The sequence below is a fragment of the Peromyscus maniculatus genome, chromosome 23 (assembly GCF_049852395.1).
Source record: "Peromyscus maniculatus bairdii isolate BWxNUB_F1_BW_parent chromosome 23, HU_Pman_BW_mat_3.1, whole genome shotgun sequence".
Classification (NCBI taxonomy): domain Eukaryota; kingdom Metazoa; phylum Chordata; class Mammalia; order Rodentia; family Cricetidae; genus Peromyscus; species Peromyscus maniculatus.
The window spans coordinates 54,058,954-54,078,860 of NC_134874.1; the positions used below are offsets into that span (position 1 = coordinate 54,058,954).

Consider the following 19,907-nt stretch of genomic DNA (forward strand, 5'->3'; position numbering starts at 1 on the left):
TTCTGCAGTGTCTAATTTGCTGTTAACCCTGCTCAAAAGGCTTTTAAAAATCCTTGATAATAGTTTTCATGTCTATAAGATTATATCAGACTTATAGAGTACACCTTCCATGCATCCCCTTTGAAATATGAAATAGTTGTGATGATTATTTAATAACAATATAATAACTAATGCTAACAGTATCAATTCTGGGACAGTGTCCCTGGGTTAGGGTACCTCAGTCTGCCCAGTGGCAACAGGGACTGTTGAGTACCCTGCGTGAGTGCCCACTATCATTCCCTCTGATCATTTCGGTGGGTTCTGTCCCAGCATCTAGAAGCTTCCTCACACAGATGTTCTACCCTACCGAACACTTGAGGAGGGCCCTCTGCAGATGCCCACGGTTGTCTTTTTGGACATCCATCTCTTTTCTAGTTCTACGCCCTGCAAACTCTAACAGTCTTGGTCTCCTGAGACTCTCAGCTCCATCTCTTTTAACATACTCTGTGTGTAGGTTCCAGCTGGTGCTCCTCCCCTAACGATGGCTGAGCACGGCCAGAAGGCAGTCAGCGGGGCAGTGACCTGCTTCACGTCGTCGCCAGATGTTCAGGATTTTAAAACCACCCCATCCCTGCTGCCCCGCCATCGCCAGAAGCAGCCAAGCCTGTCACAGCCGTCAGAGCCAGTCCCCGGAGGAGGAGGACTCTCACCTGATTAGCGTGTCGTCATCCACAATGACTAACCATGCTATTTTGTCATGGCTGCGATTCAGAAATCTTTCCAAAATAGCAAACGTCTTTCCACAATGACCTAGGAAAGGTAAGAAGAAAACTGTAAATGTATTATTTGCTCTAAATACACAGCATACATTTATTATTTATTTAGTTTGAATTTTAAAGTGATTGATTCGAGCCTGAATGCTGATATGCACAATAATGACCTGGAATGTCCCCAGAAATTAGCCTCCCTAATTCTCACGTAAGCTGAATTAAGCCCTTTCCTCCCTACATTTCTTCTGGCCGTGGTGTTTATCACAGCAAAGGAAACTCTTAGTAAGATAATGCCTATAATCCTAGCACTCGGAAGGCGGATGCAGGCGGCTCATGGACTCAAGGCCAGCACACCCTGGGCTACATGAGACTCTGTCTCAAAACCAAACCAAATGAAAACGGTTTTCACTAGAAAGCTCTCCCCTCTGGAAGGAAATCCTGGTAGACTCACAGCCACTTTCTAATCAAATGTTAACGCCTATAATATTGCTTACTGAACACTTGTGCACCCTACAGAAGGTGCCAAGCGCTCGGAGATTCAAAGTATGAGCTAGACCACAGACTTGGGAGGACACAAGCATTGTGTGAGAAGCTGACAAATTAACTTGGCACCGCCATTCTAGCCATGATGAACTGTGGAGCGGGAAACCATTCCCGGCCAACCATATTGTGCCTGCCACATGCTCACTGCTAGGGTACAGCCATCCTACCAACAGTGCAGAGCCTCTGTCTGTACTAAAGTCCCGAGGGAGAGCCAGCATACATCCGCAGGTAAAGACGCTCAGTGGAAACAGAGGGAGAAACTAACATAAGAAGTGCTCGTACTGAGATCGCAGTGTGTGCTGACTTGCTGAATTTACACAGTCCGGGGACAGTCAGTCAAAGGGGGCAGCAAGACTTCGGGACCCACCTCTGTCCGTATTGGGAATTCCCAGGTCCACGGTAGGAATGGGACTTTCTGCGAAGTCGCTGTAGTATTCAATAAGGCTTGCCTGTGCCGCCCATGTCTTCTTGACGATGGGGACTGGAAATACAGCAGAGGGGACTATCACAGGCATGACACACAGAAGTGAGAGTTTAAATGGCAGCGGGACCCCACAGAGAAGCAACACTCACTCTTCCTTAGTGTCCCAAGGCTCAGTGTTTACTCTGCACTGCAGGCAATGCCAGGGTTGTCTGCTGATGACCTGGGACTTGAACCCTCTACCTGACGTACTGGTGCCGGCCCCTCGTGCGCACATCCTGCTTCACCTCCAGGTAATAAAACGGTGTCTTGATAATACCGCTTTGTTTAGATGAACTGTGAATCATTTCTCTTTTTCCAACAGGTTACTTACTGGTCCATACATGGATTCTTAAAATATTTTTGGAAGCTGGAAAGGTGGCTCGGTGGTTAAGAGCCCTGGCTGCTCTTAGAGAGGACCTGGCTTCAGGTCCCAGCACCAACATGGTGGCTCACAACTGTCTGCAGCTCTAGTTACAGGAGATCTGATGGCCTCTTTTTGCCTCCTTGGGCACCAGGTACCCATGTGGGGCACATACATCCATGCAGGGAAAACACTCACACACATAAAATAAAATAAATGTAAACTGTATTTTGTGTGTATGTGTACAGGCATGTGTACGAGATATGCGTGCATGCTTGTGTGAGTGTGTGCATCTGTCGGCACAGAGATAAGTGGAGGCCTTGGGGTGCCCTCATCCATTTTTTCTTACATTTTCTGAGGCAGGGTCTCTCACTGAGCCTGGAGCTCATGTTATTCAGCTAGGCCACATGTTCAAACACGTGAGCCTATGGGAGACATTGTGCATCCAAACTTTCCTCTACAGAATAAAATCACACTGAATCAAAGAAGTTTGCCATAGAGTTATTTTAAATTGGAGCAGAGTAAAAATTTATGATTCAAAAGTCATTATTCAAAAGAAGAAGAAGAAATCTCAGTAGCGCAGGTAGTATAAATCTTTCTGGAGTCAGTGGAAGACATATCTCACTGGCAGGGACAGCAGAATAACCCACTTTACCCCATGAATTAACTTGCAAAATTGCCTCTTGTGACAGGTGACATTTGAACATTTTATAAACGTTCGATCCATTAAGTGTGAACGTGCCGCACAGTCAAGAGTGAGGGGGCCGTTCCGATTCCGAGGAATTCACTATTACCAACTGACAAATGGCCCCTTTTCTCCAGGTGTGAGTCAGTGGCCACAATGGGAAGTCCTGGGGTGTCTTTCTTCCCCAGAGAGTGTTAAAGACACACAAGTGTGTCAATTCTTTGTTTTTTAAAGACTTCAGTGGGCCTAAGCTGGAAATCCATCCTTCCCAGCTGATCAAAAGCAACGCTTGGAACATAGTCAGCCATTCCACAGCCAGGTCGGGTCCAGCAACATGTGACTCCCCTCAGCCAGTTCACACTTCATCCCCTTGTCTGCTTGGCCTCCCACAGTGGGGGGGGGGGGGTGCGGCATTTTAACGCAAGCCTCGCCTTGTCAGGAAGCCGGTTTGTGTCCCGGTACCTGGGGCCTCCTTCATCAGAGACGGCAGCTATGACACTGTCTAATAAAAGCCGCTCAGATTTGCCTCCTCTGGACAAGATCACGGCAGGAAAGACAGCAGATGGGTTTCTTCCTTTTCTTTTTCTTAATCTGGAAGCCACAGTGTTTGTTTTTAAGATCTGGGGCAGGCTGTGAAAAAGGCCTAATGGCTGAGGAAATCACACTTAACCTTCTTAATTAGAGGGAGCCCACAGGAGACCATGTCACACCCCATCTAACGTGATGAACCAGAACTGCCTACTCCAGGAATGTGGGACACGCGCGTGCATGCACCACAGAACGATGCCGAGAAAACGGAAGGGGTTCTGACAGCTCACATCGCAAAGTGAAGACCCCGTAACCCAAGAGGAAGTCATTGAGATGCATATTAAAAACCAGGGATCTTTTCCCTACTCACATGCTTCAAATGGTGTCAACACGTATTACTCCTTAGAGCCAAAAAAAAAAAAAAAAGTAAAACACTTTTTGCTATGTTCCGAGAACTTGATATTCTATTTCTGTCAGAATCCAGGCAAATTCGGCAGCAGTGCTCTTTCATGGTTAGGGATACATGTAAAATCGGTAAGATATTTGAACTTGGTCTTGTGATCAGTTCATCATGATGATCTAAAAATATGAATTCCTTGTACATTAACCCTTGTCATCCTTTCCCTCATCCTCTTCCATGGAGGTGATGCAAGGTCATGAAGCAGGTGGGCTCGCAAGGAACAGCGTGGCCCACTCTCAATTTTTCAAAAATACGGTTTCTTATCTGGTTTATATATTTTTTTCCTCCCCTTCCCTGCCATTTGGCCTTTGTTCCTTCAAGGATCTCTGCCCCAGAGAACAGGAAAAGAGGAACACCCGTCCCTCCCCCTGCGCCTTCTGCTTGGACAGAAACATGCTCTGACGGGGCCCACCCAGTGTGTGCTACGGGCCACGTGTGGGCTTCAGCGCCTTGCTGTCCTTCCTCATGGCCACTGCAAAGGCAAGGCCTGCTTCCACAGCTTCTGTCCAGCCCCTAACTGGCTTGGAGCATAGCCAGGCAGCGATGTGACTATCAAAGACAATTTATCACGTGGGGTTTGTAATATACTGCATGGAGCACAGTCAGGCTAGAGCGAACTCCCAAGTACTACCTCGTGTTCTCCATGGCGGCAGAGCAGCAGTGGAGGTCCACTAAGGGAACGCCGCCGTCACCTCCGAGCCAGAAGAACCGAGTGTCCCTGGGGCTGGAGTGACAGCTCTGTGGTTTACAGCACTGGCTGCTCTTGGCTCTATTCAATTCCCAGCACCCACACGGCGGCTCACAACCATCCTAACTCCAGTTCCAAGGAACCCGATGCCCTCCTTCTGACCTCCCCAGGCACCGGGCATAAAATAAAGAAATAAATAAACCACAGAATCTACCTCTGGATGGAGACATGCCATTGTCTCCTCCAATGGGGCAGGTAAAGACCCACCCCTCAGGGAGACAGGGTCACCTTCAGGCATGCTAAAGAGTGGGAGGAATAAGTATCCCTTTAATAAGACAGCGTCCTCTTCTGTCCCAGAATTCCTGCCCCGCACAGTCATTACAGGCCTCCCTGGGAGCTCCTGCTGGGTCTGCCCACCTTCAGGAAAGTGTAACGTCTCTTTCTACTGTTCTCCTTTCTCCAGATGCTGGCTGGAGCCCAAGCGTGCTTTCGCTGGTACTCCGGATTTCTCACGCTTTTCCTAAAGCCCCCTCCCTGGCACGGCTCCTTCTCCATCACGTGGCTGGCCTCCATGCCTACTCAACTCAATGCCATGGCCTCTTCGCTGTCTCCCACATCCGGGCAGTGCCAAGACCTACAGCTTGCCTGCTCTGCAAGTTTCATTTTAAACACTAATTAAACTGTCTTGGGGCTTCTGCTTATGTCTGTTCTTAAATTCTTTTATTAATGAGCCTAAGAACCCCAAGAGGGGACCCCGGTTTCCCTGGTAACATGTGGTGACTGTCACAGGACTCCCCCACATTTCTGCTAATAAGAGGCCATGGGATGTAGATCATCTGTCTCTACAAAATCAAGGGTATCACAGTTATTGTCATAGCATAAGGAACTATCAACATAAGATCAGATTAGTGAATGGCTTCAATACACACACACACACACACACTGAGAGAGACAGAGAGACAGAGAAGAGGAGGAGGAGGAGGAGAAAGAAGAAAGAATTATGGCATTGTCTGTCACTGACAGGATAACTGGTCAGCCTGTGAGCCAACTGGTGGCTAGATTAGCATTTTTTTTTTTTTTTTTTTTTTTGGTTTTTCGAGACAGGGTTTCTCGGTGTAGCTTTGTGCCTTTCCTGGAACTCGCTTTGGAGACCAGGCTGGCCTCGAACTCACAGAGATCCGCCTGGCTCTGCCTCTAGATTAGCATTTTTAACCAATTATTTTTATTATCTTTAAATTATATGCGTGCATGTATACCTGCATGTGGGTAGGTGTACATGAGTGCCAGAGGTGTCAAATCCCCTGTGAGCTGACTGACATGGGTGCTGGGAACAAACGCAGGTCCTCTGGGAGAGCAGTGCATGCTTTTAACCTCTCCAGCCCTGGACCGGGTTTAAAGGAGATGTGCAGAGCCCAGTGGCCAGGCAGGCTTTGCTTCCATCCAGCAAAGGGAGGAACCGATCTCGCCACAAAGCTGCCTTCACAAACCAAGGCATAGAAGTTGGAAGTCAGCTTACTGCAGAAACCCACGAGCGAAACCTTCACTCTGAGGTCTTGTGTCTCAGTCACCATAGATCCAGAAATGAATTTTTAAGATTTTTATAATTTCAAAAAATGTTCAAACTCTAAATCCAAGCATAAAAGCATTTCACAGATATCTGGGGAAAAATAATCTCAATCTTAAAGAAATAAGAAAACTAAATTATTCAAAATTCACAACTCAAAATGAACAAGCATACACTTCTGTAGATTATGAAAAATACAACAGGCGGGACTTTTAATTATTTTCTGTTTCATTATCATCTGAAAAAAGCTTTAAAGCAAAAATTACAGTGTCATCTCTTACTATCCACATATTTTTTTAATTTATTTATTATGTATTCAGAGGGCACCAGATCGAATTATAGATGGTTGTGAGCCACCATGTGGTTGCTGGGAATTGAACTCAGGACCTCTGGAAGAGTAGCCAGTACTCTTAACCTCTGAGCCATCTCTCCAGCCCCCTATCCACATATTTTTAACATCAATGTTGCAAAAATAATCACTGTTCTAAGAGTGGCTTCAAGATCAACTAGATCAACATAAATATTTTTGCAGAAAAACAAAATTTTAAAAAAATCTAGTGCGTTTATCTATCACCTTTTCTCCAATTTTTTAAAAGATTTATTTGTGTGTGTGTGTGTGTGTGTGTGTGTGTGTGTGTGTGTGTGTGTGTGTTTGCCTACGTCTGTGCATCGTGTGCATGCAGTGCCCATGGAGGCCAGAAGAGGGCGCCAGATCCCCTGGAACTGGAGTTACAGATGGTTGTGAGCTGCCATGTGGGTGCTGAGAAACTGAACCTGGGTCCTCTGGAAGAACAGCCAGTGCTCTTAACTATTCCAGCACCTCAAAGGTATTTTTTTCAAAATCACCTTACAGAGCCCTTCCAATTACTAAATTGAGGTTAAATTTATGATTAAATAAAAGTCTTATTTCAACTCCTTTATTGATTTTTAACAGTATGTGAGCCTCCTTGCATAATAAATACATATATTTACTCAGCCAGATTTAATAGATTTGGGATTTGACATGACAAGTTTAGGCAAGTCTAAAGATATGATTAATGTACTTTTACTGGTTTTTAATTGGTGATGATGTCATAGGTCACACTATAAATCCAAATTAGGGCATTCTTTCATTTAAAAACATCTTCTCCCTTAAAATATGTGGATTGCATTATTGCATAAAATGTACACAAATTTCCCAACACTCATGGTCATGGGTCCAATCCCATGACCATGACGGCTGCATTAGGAAGCTTCCTATATGTACATGACACCCTGTGCAATCGAATCATTCTTCATAAAATGTGCTAAAATTAGAACATGCAAAAGAATGTTTGGTTCTGGGCATCAGAAAGTGTTGATTCAAATGAAACATAAAAAGAGGAATTGTGCCAATTATATTTGGGATGGATCTTTTAACATTGTCCCTACAACTAGCAAAACTCTATAATGAAACAGCAGAAATGAAGAAAACAACATTTATCTGCACACCAGGGTTTCCGTACATCAGGCCATGGTTTCTAAAGTGACTTTCCCCCCCCTCTTTTCCAATACAAATACTCGATGAGCAAATCCGTGGACCTTCATTAAAAAGTACCAATGTGCACATGTAAAATAAATACAAGAGGAGATTTTCTTGTGGGGATTGTATTACCTTGGAAGCCCCTCTGGTAGTCTCCACACGGTTCAGACACTGAGCCTGCACACAGTGGGACCCTTTACAGAACAGACTATCATCCACACACCAGCTCCAAGGCTGCCACAGCTGGGTTTCCCATTGTCAATTTAAGGTGCTGATCTCAATATTAGAAGGGCTGTAACCATTCACACTTCAATACAAAATTGCCTCTCCTAAGTGATCTCTCAGGGATTGGAGCGGCCCAGCAAAGAATCTGATTAAACAACCACTTTCCCAGCCGGGTGGTGGTGGTGGTGGTGGCGGCGGCGGCGGCGGCGGCGGCGGTGGCGCACGCCTTTAATCCCAGCACTCGGGAGGCAGAGGCAGGCGGATCTCTGTAAGTTCAAGGCCAGCCTGGGCTACAGAGTGAGTTCCAGGACAAGCTTCAAAGCTACACAGAGAAAGCCTGTCTCAAAAAACCAAAAAAAAAAAAAAAAAAAAAAAAAAAAAAAAACCCACAAAAAAACAAAAAAACCCAAAAAACAACCACTTTCCCGTCAGCATCCACTAGCGTGATGTCCCATCTTGAATTTACACCTGGCTTGCACTGTTTCAAAGACATTTTGGATCTTGAAAGTTCAAGGAAAATGAATAGCCCAAAACCTACTTCTATCGCCGTGAAATTTCTTGCATGTTTTCACTGCAACAAAAACCTCCTCCTTTTTCACTGGCGTTCCCTAAAAGGCGGAAGAAAGAAAAGAAACCAATTACTTACATTTGTGGTCAGCATTACCTAGACTTCTAGACTTCACGCCCATGGTAGATCTTACAGTTAAACTTCATCCATGTCATAGCTATCTGTTCTATCTATGGTAGTTTTAGGAAAGAGAGGGGATGTGTGTGGAACCTGACAATGAAGGCTCTGGAGTCAACCAGCACTGAACCTGCATCCCAGTTTGGCTCTGGACCTACATCAAGTTCATCCACGAACCTATTTCCCAGCCCAAACCTACACACTTGCATCCAAGCTCAGTCCTGGTCCTGTACCCCAGCTCAGCCCTGGATCTGCACCCCAGCTCAGCCCTGGGCCTGTACCCCAGCTCAGTCCTGGGCCTGTACCCCAACTCAGTCCTGAACCTGTACCCCAATTCAGCCCTGGGCCTGTATCCCAGCTCAGCCCTGGGCCTGTACCCCAGCTCAGTCCTGAACCTGTACCCCAGCTCAGCCCTGGGCCTGTACCCCAGCTCAGTCCTGAACCTGTACCCCAGCTCAGCCCTGGTCCTGTACCCTAGCTCAGCCCTGGGCCTGAACCCCAGCTCAGTCCTGGTCCTGTACCCCAGCTCAGTCCTGGTCCTGTACCCCAGCTCAGCCCAGCTCAGCCCTGGACCTGTACCCTGGCTCAGTCCTGGACCTGTATCCCAGCTCAGTCCTGGTCCTGTACCCCAGCTCAGTCCTGGTCCTGTACCCCAGCTCAGTCCTGGTCCTGTACCCCAGCTCAGTCCTGGTCCTGTACCCCAGCTCAGCCCAGCTCAGCCCAGCTCAGCCCCGCAGGCCGTGAGTCACGTTGACACATTCCTTATTAAGCTCTCTGAACTTCCATCTGGTCACTCAGAAGTCAGCAGTGAGGACCGCCAGCAGGCTGCTGTCACTACTAACTTACTAAGCACACGGCAGGTAACTAATAAACGTTAGTTCTCTCCTTCCCTCTTCTCAACTGGTGGAGATGTTGACCAAGGGGAAGAAAGGAGGATGATTTCACGCAAAGGTGGGAGAAATCTGCTTCTCTGGGTCTGGCCGAACTTGGTGCTGAAGTCATGTATGAGCTCCTTATTGTCCACTCAAGTCTAGGGCATGGGTGTGTGTCCTCTGCTCCACAGAGAACTGCTTCCAACCCCTGGTGGGAGGAAATTCACACGGGTGGGAAGCAGGCCCAGAGGAACTTGAGGAGCGAGCACACCCAAGGACGTCAACTGCTTCCTGGGGGCAGGTGTGCTGACCCCACCTACTGGTTAAAGCTGTTGTCTAGTTGACACAACCCAGAGTCACCTGGGAAGGAGGACTCTCAGTCACGGAACTGCTTCCGTCAGACTGGCCGGTGGGCATGTCTGTGGGACAGTCTCCTGATGAAAGACTGATGTGGGAGGGCCCAGGCCCGGTGTGCCACTGTGGGTGGCATCCTCCCTGGGCGGGTGGTCCTGGGTGCTATAAGAAAGCAGGCTGAGCAAGCCATGGAGAGCAAGCCAGTGAGCAGTGTCTCTCCAGGTTCTCTGCCTCAGTTCCTGCCTTGACTGCCATCAATGGTGGATTGTGATCGGGATGGGTAAGCCAAATAAACCTCTTCCTTCCCAACTTTCTTTTTGGTCATAGTTTACCACAGCAACAGAAAATATACTAACTGCCCTCCCCCCCACACACACATCTGTCTTCAACCTGTAATAACAGTCATGGTGACGCCACCACTTTGAAGGTGGGGTTTGTCCACAGTGATGTACCCCAGCTCTGTCCTGCTACTCAAGGCACCAAGAGTATAAGAGAGCAAGCAGGTTTTGTGTCTAGGAAGACTAGCTGCCCATTGGGAACTGTGAACATTACAGGTCCCCTCTGATGGCACACTGTGGGGTGGGTGCGTGTGCGTGCGTGTGTGTGTGTGTGTGTGTGTGTGTGTGTGTGTGTGTGTGTGTGCGCGCGTTAGGATGGTACACACAGCCTTCTTCACAACTTGCCTGAGAACACACACACACACACACACACACACACACACTATATGAGGGTGTTGAATGTATTTTCCCTGACAAGAAAAAGAGATTAATAATTTAGTAAGTTTCAGAGTCTCCAGGTCCACAGTGAGAGTAGACCATAGGTTTCCATGGAAACTAAGTGTCCTATAAGAGTTCTGATTGTTCCAGGTGAAATCAAAAGCAAGGGCACACGCTGCGAGAGTGGTGGAGGCAGGCCTTGGGGGTCACAGAAATTGCCTGCACTCAGCTTTCTAAGAAGCGGGACAAAAATTCCCATCCCCATGTATCAACAAAGGGTATGACTGTTGTAGAATATTATTTTAAGGTGTGTTACTTTTGTTTATGTTGCATTTGTTTATCTCTGTGAAGCTGTGTTGCTGTGCCTGTCTAAAACACCCGATGGTCTAATAAAGAGCTGAACGGCCAATAGAGAGGCAGGAGAAAGGATGGACGGGGCTGGCAGGTAGAGAGAATAAATAGAAGGAGAAATCTGGGAAGAGGAAAAGCAGTAGTTAGCCCGAGAAGGAGGAGGACTCCAGGGGCCACCCAGCTACACACACAGCCAGACACAGAGTAAGAAACAAAGAAAGATATGCAGGAGTAGAGAATGATAAAAGCCCAGAGGCAAAAGATAGACGGGATAATTTAAAGTCAAGGAAAGGTGGCAATAAATAAGCCAACCAAAGGCCGGGCATTTATAAGTAAGAATAAGCCTCCATGTGTGGTTTATTTGGGAGATGGGTGGCAGGTCCCCTAAAAGAGCAGAAACAACCAACAACATGACCATGGGCGGAGAGACAGAAAAGGCTGGAGTGAGAGGTGCTGAACCCAGCTCAATGTTCTCACTCTTGCAGGTAGGCTTCTCCAGGTGCTCAACACTGCAGTGGCTGCTCCTTCAGGGGACCCGGGTGGAGCTTCCCTTCCCTGGCTCTCTAGCCTGGAAAAGCCCCATCTAAGTGACTAAGAGCGTTAACTGCTACAGAATCTTTCGATTTCCAGAATGTCTGGCCCCTCGGGTTCCTCCAGGAGGTGCAGCCTATCTCCTTAGTCTTTAGAGGCAAAGCACGGCCAAGGCTGTGAGGTGGTTGTGGGCAGTCCCAGGAAACCAATGTTAACGTGCTGCAGCTGGGGGCGGGGAGGACAGAGGGAAAAGAGAGAGGGAAAGACCGGGAGAAAGGGGTAAGGACAGAGGGACGGACGGTACACGCAGCCTTTTCTATAACTGGCCTGAGAACAACACCCACTGGATGAGGTTGTTGAATGTATTTTCCCTGACAGGAAAAAAAAATTAACTAGTAAATTTCAGATTCTTCATGTCCATGGCGCACGCGCGCGCACACACACACACACACACACACACACACACACACACACACACACAGACCCCACAATGTGCCATAGAGGGGACCTGTAATGTTTGCGGACCCCAATGGGCAGCTAGTCTTCCTAGACATGATCTATTGGCTCTGTAATGTTCTTGGTGCCTTGAGTAGCAGGTTTTTCATGACAAAGCCCTACTCAGCACACATACCCTGCCTGCCAGTGCCCACTGCACCTCCTGTCCCTGCCAGTGCCCACTGCACCTCCTCCCCCTGCCCAGTGTCCACTGCACCTCCTCTCCCTGCCAGTGCCCACTGCACCTCCTCTCCCTGCCCATCGTCCACTGCACCTCCTCTCCCTGCCCAGTGTCCACAGCCCCTCCTCTCCCTGCCAGTGCCCACTGCACCTCCTCTCCCTGCCAGTGTCCACTGCCTCTCCTCTCCCTGTCCAGTGTCCACTGCACCTCCTCTCCCTGCCAGTGCCCACTGCCCCTCCTCTCCCTGCCCAGTGCCCACTGCACCTCCTCTCCCTGCCCAGTGCCCACTGCACCTCCTCTCCCTGCCAGTGCCCACTGCACCTCCTTTCCCTGTCCAGTGCCAACTGCACCTCCTTCCCCTGCCAGTGCCCACTGCACCTCCTCTCCCTGCCAGTGCCCACTGCACCTCCTCTCCCTGCCCAGTGTCCACTGCACCTCCTTCCCCTGCCAGTGCCCACTGCACCTCCTCTCCCTGCCCAGTGCCCACTGCCCCTCCTCTCCCTGCCAGTGTCCACTGCACCTCCTCTCCCTGCCAGTGCCCACTGCACCTCCTCTCCCTGCCCAGTGTCCACTGCACCTCCTTCCCCTGCCAGTGCCCACTGCACCTCCTCTCCCTGCCAGTGCCCACTGCACCTCCTCTCCCTGCCAGTGCCCACTGCATCTCCTCTCCCTGCCCAGTGCCCACTGCCCCTCCTCTCCCTGCCAGTGTCCACTGCACCTCCTTCCCCTGCCAGTGCCCACTGCCCCTCCTCTCCCTGCCAGTGTCCACTGCACCTCCTTCCCCTGCCAGTGCCCACTGCACCTCCTCTCCCTGCCCAGTGCCCACTGCACCTCCTCTCCCTGCCCAGTGCCCACTGCCCCTCCTCTCCCTGCCAGTGTCCACTGCACCTCCTTCCCCTGCCAGTGCCCACTGCACCTCCTCTCCCTGCCAGTGCCCACTGCACCTCCTCTCCCTGCCAGTGCCCACTGCACCTCCTCTCCCTGCCCAGTGCCCACTGCACCTCCTCTCCCTGCCCAGTGCCCACTGCACCTCCTTTCCCTGTCCAGTGCCCACTGCATCTCCTCTCCCTGCCCAGTGCCCACTGCACCTCCTCTCCCTGCCAGTGTCCACTGCACCTTCTCTCCCTGCCCAGTGCCCACTGCACCTCCTCTCCCTGCCCAGTGCCCACTGCACCTCCTTTCCCTGTCCAGTGCCCACTGCACCTCCTCTCCCTGCCCGTTCACATATCTGCATTCTCTAAGACAGCCTCTTTGGGAGACAACACGCCCCACCTTCCAGTACACTATCCCTTGAATGACCCCTCCGTTTCCCACTAGCTCTTATCTCCCCCACACTGGCTGTCCCGTGGTAAGCAGAAGGACCTGCAGGAACACAGACTCTCCATGCATCTCTCATCTCCATACAGAAGGTAGGAGCAGCAACAGGACTTACCTATAAGGCATATGGCATATGGCTGCAGCCTGGCTCGGAGCAAAAGCTGATTTATTTTTAAGGACGTGAATTACTAGGATGTTATGTCCACAACATGCAAATGTTATCCACACAATATGTGCATCCTCCTGTGCTCTGCAGGGGAGGGTCGCTTCTCTTTACTTACACAGAGCGGGAGAACAGAATGGAACGTGGTGGCACAGTGAGGACCAGCATCGTCCGTACAAAACTCGGGCACGGCAGTGAGGGCAGGGCCTCCACCCTTGTCCCAGATGTACAGGGCAATCTGCTCAGAGAAGACAGTGTTAGACAGGACAGGGCTAAACAAAAACCACAAATACAGGGAGGTACAAACTGCCCCCGGGGGCAGCAGGATACACCTTCTAGAAAGAGCATCAGCTTGAACAATGTCAATTTGCTAATATTCAACAGGAACCACCTCCCAGTTTAAAAAAAAAATGGTAATGCCACATAGATTGATCTGATCAATCAGCAATAAACAGTTAACCATGAATCGTGCAGAAAAGAAATGAACCATGAAGAGAAAAATCCGCAAAGACGGATGACAGGAAGCCGTTTGAGGACGTGCAGGCTGAGTCGGCACAGAAACCAGTAGGAGGAAGCACCACAGCAGTCTGGGGCTCAGAACCACCAGCGGCTGACAGGAAACACCCGTGGTGGCAGGAATGAGAACAGTCCCAGAGGCTCCTCTGTCTGGATGCCTGCTCCCCAGCGGGTGGAGCTGCTTGGGAAGGATTAGAGGGTGTGGCCTTGGGAGCTCCGGGAATCTGCCTGGCCCTGCCTCCCAGCCCTGGGATGACAGCTGGGCTGCTGTGCCAGGCTCTTTATGTGTGTGCAAGGGATCTGAACTCAAATCCTCATGCTTACACAGAGCACTTTACCAACTAGGCCATCTGCCCAGCCTTTAAAAAAAATGCATTTTTTAAAGTTAAGTTGCAGTCGAAAGAGTTTTAAATTATCTTGCAATAGAGAAATGCTCAGAGATAATTGTGGCACGTACCAAAAATATTCATAGAAATGATGATTGACGCAGTGAACAACCAGGAGCCAAGCAGGCACTCACTATCAAGAAAGAACAATAGTATGTCCACAAGCGACCGCTATATGGGGCTGGAGAGATGGCTCAGCAGTTACGAGCACTTTCTGCTCTTACAGAGAACCCTGATTCAGTTCACAGCATCCACACAGTGGCTCAGACCTGCCTGGAGCTCCAGTTCCGGGAGATGTGATGCCCCCTGCTGGCCTCTGTGGGTACTGCATATACATGGTACACATGCCTACACACAGACACACACTCATACACAAAATAAAAATCAATCGATCTTTAAAAAGGAAAGAGACAGAGAGCACTCTGGTTGGCCAGAGCTACACACACCAACATAAATCATCTCCCAGTTGCAGCAATGCTCCTGGGACAATTTCACCGCCACAGAGTCCGGAAGGGGACATAAGTGCTTAAGCACCAAGCCACACAGAGACATTCCCAACAATGTTTTGGCATGCTCTTAAAATTCACCTCCGGACCCATCTACTCACCTAAAACAGCAAAGAAGCATGAAGCATGAGATCCAACCTCCCTCCCACCCCACCCCACCCCCGCTGCTTCTCCACCTAATGCTGGGAAATCATCTCCGTGGCAAGAACACGAGGGTGCGGGGAGGGGGGGAAGGAGGCATTTTTAGGGGATATTAAAATTAAAAAAAAACTTTTAGAAATATAACATTTAAAACACAACTCTTGCATCAAAACACATGACTATTTTTTCTTCAGGACAGAGCTGGCAGCCACAGTCATGACCTTTCCAGCTGGGGTGCGTGTGCAACCACTGAGCTCCGCCCCCAACCCGAGGGGTGGGTCCTTGACCATTAAGACTTAGTCAAATCGCGGCATACCTCATGCTTTAAGTCTATCGTGAAGTCAGACTTCAGGGGCTCGCTCTTTAATCTCTTCGTCAGCCTACACAATAGAGACATTTGATTTTGTTATTTTAGATTTATGAGACTTTCTAATAGTTGAGAACAGATACAAATATAAATTTTAAGGTAAGAGCATGTGTTTTGGATGAAAATACCAGTTTTCTTTCAGGTCACTTTTTTCTTTGAAAAAAAAATTCTTCATGGTTCCTTTCCCACACAGAATAAAGCCCCACACTCCTGCCTGGCCTGGGGGGCTCTGCATTCCCCCAGCGTCCAGAGTCTTAACCCCCATGCGCTCCCTGGAGCACACCCCTCCCGGTCCCATCCAGTCCTCCATATGAGTCTTCACTGAGCAACCCTTTCATTTTTAAGGAACCATCCCTGAAAGACTGGCCCTCACTACCCATCAGCACAAATGCTGCCATGGTCCCTGAGTGTGACGGTAAAGGGGTGGGGGGGAAGAGTCTTCCTGTTCACATTAAGTTAGACCAAGAGCAAGCCAAACTAATTCTCCACGTCTCTCCCTGCGCTGTCCCTAGGTCTCTAACAAAGGGCCAGCTCTACACTTATTCAACACTGTAGGGAAAGGAACGGGGAACATCTCATCTTAATTTTTAAAATTCTCACTTATTTTATTTCTATGGATGCTTTCCCAGCAGGTATGCCCATGGAGGCCAGAAGGGGGCACTGAATCCCATGTGCCTGGAATCCCGCATGGTTATGAAATGCTATGTGGGTTCTGAGACCCAAACCTGGGTCCTCTGGAAGAGTCGCCAGGGCTCTTAACTATTGAGCCATCTCTCCAGACCCTTGATCAAATTTTTAACCAGAGTTTACAAGGAAAGAATTTGCTGGCCCAGAATAGAACTCAAAATCAAAGTCAGATGTTATCTACCTGTATCCGCATGCTGCTTCCAACATTGGTGGTGACTAGCTGGTTTCTTTAAGGTCACTTTCAAACTGTTAGCTGTTATCAGTGGGTGATCAACACAACACAACACAACACAACACACACACACACACACACACACACACACGCAGAGGAGAAGGGAGAGAGGAAGCTTTAATAATAATTGTCTAATAAATCTTGCCACAGATAGTTGCAATATTAGATGGGCTTAATTATCTTATTTTTTCATTCCTTGTCTGCATCCAGGGAAACATACATAGTCTAAAGGACCAGAGTTTGATTAACTGCTGTGGTAGAGTGTACATTTTTTTTTACTTGATTTTGCTTGTTTTGCTGACAGAAGAAGAGGAAGGAGGGAGGGAGGGACGGACGGACGGACGGACAGACAGATGGACAGATAGACAGAGAAACACCATGGTTATTGACTAAAACTCTCATGTGTTGGTCACTGTCCAAGTGTGGTAAGGAGCAGAGGACACTGAATGCAGAGGTCACCTGGTACAGGTTTCTCTATTTTGCCAGCATTACAGGGGCATGCTGGGAGCATTCTGAACTCCAAGTAAAAAACAAAAAAACCAGGCTCTTAGCCCAATTCCGTCAGCCATAGTTTGCTATAGCTTCCGATGAACACTTGTGTCCTTATATTCCTATGCTGACTACGTAAGATTCCTCTTAGGAGGAGGGGCTTTCATCTTTTGGAGAGGGAGGGGGTCAGTAGCCATCATAAAGGCATTTGCAGCCATCCAAAAGCAGTCCAAGGGAGCTCTCTTTAGAGGTCACAGTGAGTTGATGTTAGCGCCAAACTTAGAGGAGGACAGGCCTTGCCAGCTACTGGAACTGTAAATTCCCTCATCTTGAACTTCCCGGCCTCCAAATGTTGTGGCATAATCTTCTTACACACTTTAAAGATGTGTCTTTGCCAAGGCAGCTTCTGATTGGTTTAATAAAGAGCTGAGTGGCTATAGCTAAGCAGGAAGAGGTTAGGCGGGACTTCCAGGAAGAGAGAGAGAGAGAGAGAGAGAGAGAGAGAGAGAGAGAGAGAGAGAGAGAGAGAGAGAAGGAGATGAATCTAGGCATGGGAGAGGTCCTAGAGGACAGGCAGAGCAAACAGGAAATGCAAGATGGAAGAGAGGTAAAAAGCCAAGAGGCAAAACATAGATTAATGTAAATCGGTTAATTTAAGTTATAAGAGCTGGTGGGACAAGACTAAGCTTATAGGCCAAGCTTTCATAATTAATCATAAGTCTCCATGTCATTTTTTGTGAGCTGGTGGCCCAAAGAGAAATCTATCTACATCCAAACTCTCAGGCATACACCTTTCTTTCCTATAAATGACCTTGTTTGTGGTATTTTGTTATAGCCAGCCAGACTAAGACACCTGCACACACAGCCACCACAATCAAGTTCTCTCCCATCTCAGCCGGAGCTGTGTTTACATTGGGCGGCTGTGGAGTCTGTACTGGGACAGAGGAAAATTCAAAACTACCAAACACGAATGTGTCGTGCAGGTGTTCAGGACAGCTGTGACCTCACATGCCTGTGCTTTTCTACAATAGCTCAACACACTTTCAAGACCCCAAATCCTAGAAATAGGACATGCAGTGAAAAATTAGAGAGACCCTTCCATCTCTGAGCAAAGGCCACAGATGTTTTCCAGTCTTCCACCTTCCAAAGAATAGTTAATAGAAGCTAACAAAAACCACATTTCTCCTCAGATGAACTCAGTCACCATTACTCTGCAGCTACACACACACACAGCCAGACATGATTGCCCAGGGTGCCTTCGGGAGCTGGCCCGAGCCTGGCCGGGGCTGTATCTGCATAGTCAGTCCCGTAATCGGCATCCTCTCCAAACCCTGCAAGTCACTGTTTACTGTCTTACTGGTATCAAAGTCACATGGCCGCAAAGGAGGTTCCCACACAATGGTCAAAGGAGGTTCCCACACAATGGTCATGATTCCTCCGTGTTCTCTGGCCCTTTGGTACCTTCTCTTAGTCTCATGACTTATTAGTCACTTTATTTTGCCAGAAACTACTGGGAAGTAGACAGAAGGGGAGTGATGTGTCTGGCTGGTTTCGTAAGGGACCCAGCCGAGGCAAGACCCTCCCGTCCATCACGTTTTCCCACTCCCGCAGGACACCTCTGGCTGAAAGACTCACCTGAGAACCTACAAGTCCTCAGGAACAAAACTCAGTGACATAAGACACTCCCCGAAACGTCTAAAAAGCTCTTACTTATTTACGAGTGGGATACTAAGGGCCCAGCCAGCGGCGAAGTCGGGATATTTAAAGGCTGTAGGATTCTCGGAGAAGGCGTAATGGTGAATGATGGTCGACTCTTCATCATGCAATGCTTTTCCTAAAAACCATTCCTGTTCAATGAAAAGATGACATACCATCGTTTTTGAAAAGCCATTTCATGTAAGACTGGAAACAAAGTAATAGCACCAGAACTAGTTAACTAAAATATTAAAGCTAAACTATAGTTAACTAAATATCTTGGCAGACAGAGATATCATAAATTATGTATTTCTGCAGGATCCAAATAAAAATATAATTAACACAAGAATGATAATAAATCTATCACAATCTTTATAGTTAAGATGATGATTCAGGATCAGGTCATTAGTGTGAAAAAATATTAGCCATCATTATAGTATAAATATAAGATTTGTTTTCAATGTTCAAAAATTGTTTTACTGCCTAAATTTTTTGTGTGCCATAATTATAAGAATATTTTCTTCACTGTAAATTGCCTTGTTATTTTGATTGTGTGCATGTGTGTGTGTGTGTGTGTGTGTGTGTGCGCGCGCGCGTGCGTAGGGGCACACACACACACACACACACACACACACACACACACACACACACACACACACACACACACACGTGGAAGTCAGAGGACAACTGTGTGTCCTTGCATTCAAACTTAGACAGTCTTGGCTACAGATGCCTTTACTCCTGAGCCATTTTGCCAGCCTAAATGCTATTTTTATAGACTACTCCACATAAGAGTATAAAAGATATATATATATATATATATATGTATATATATATATATATGTATATATATATATATATATTTTATGTGAACAAGTCTTCTGCCTGTGTTTTGTCTATGCACCACATGGTACGCAGTGCCCATAGAAGCCAGAAGAGGGCGCCAGATCTCCTGGAACTGGAGTTAGAGATGGTTGTGAGCTGCCCAGTGGATGCTGGGATTCAAACGGGGATCCTCTGCAAGAGCAGACACTGCTCTTAACCACTGAGCCACCTCTCCAGCCCCAACCACAGAGGTTTTCAATAAATCTTGGAAAACTTCCTTCCAGAGTTCATCCATTCATTCACTCAATATTTATCAAGAACCTACAACAATCAGGGATGCGGCTTGTGATACAGAGGGGATAGAAATTAAAGTAAGTGCAATAACTGATGGGGGGCGGGGGGTGTCCCAGAAAAGAGAGGGAAACCTCTTGAGGCAAACGTAACATCAAGAAGCCCACAGTGGAAAGAAGAATCTGAGAAAGAATAGTAAATATAGTTGGGGTGAAGTCCCCGGTGTCGGGTGGGGGGGTGGGCTGAAATCTTCAATGGTAAGAAAGCCCGGTGTCCGGCACACAGTAGGTGTGGGGAGCCTGATAGGAAAGAGGCAGGCAGACTGAGCTGGGCCTCCCCT

At 48.1% G+C, this 19,907-nt stretch overlaps 1 protein-coding gene across 2 annotated transcripts in view; it reads right to left on the minus strand.

Moving 5' to 3' along the window:
* B3glct (beta 3-glucosyltransferase) overlaps window positions 1–19,907 on the minus strand; it is a 97,225-nt gene that overhangs the window by 24,517 nt on the left and 52,801 nt on the right. For both annotated transcript variants that reach the window (XM_076561221.1, XM_076561220.1), the window contains exons 7-12: window positions 18,467–18,603; window positions 15,298–15,361; window positions 13,551–13,670; window positions 8,306–8,375; window positions 1,660–1,773; window positions 690–789 (exon numbers count right to left, since the gene is read on the minus strand). In XM_076561221.1, the coding sequence (XP_076417336.1) occupies window positions 690–789; window positions 1,660–1,773; window positions 8,306–8,375; window positions 13,551–13,670; window positions 15,298–15,361; window positions 18,467–18,603 (605 nt within the window). The remainder of the gene's footprint in view (window positions 1–689; window positions 790–1,659; window positions 1,774–8,305; window positions 8,376–13,550; window positions 13,671–15,297; window positions 15,362–18,466; window positions 18,604–19,907) is intronic.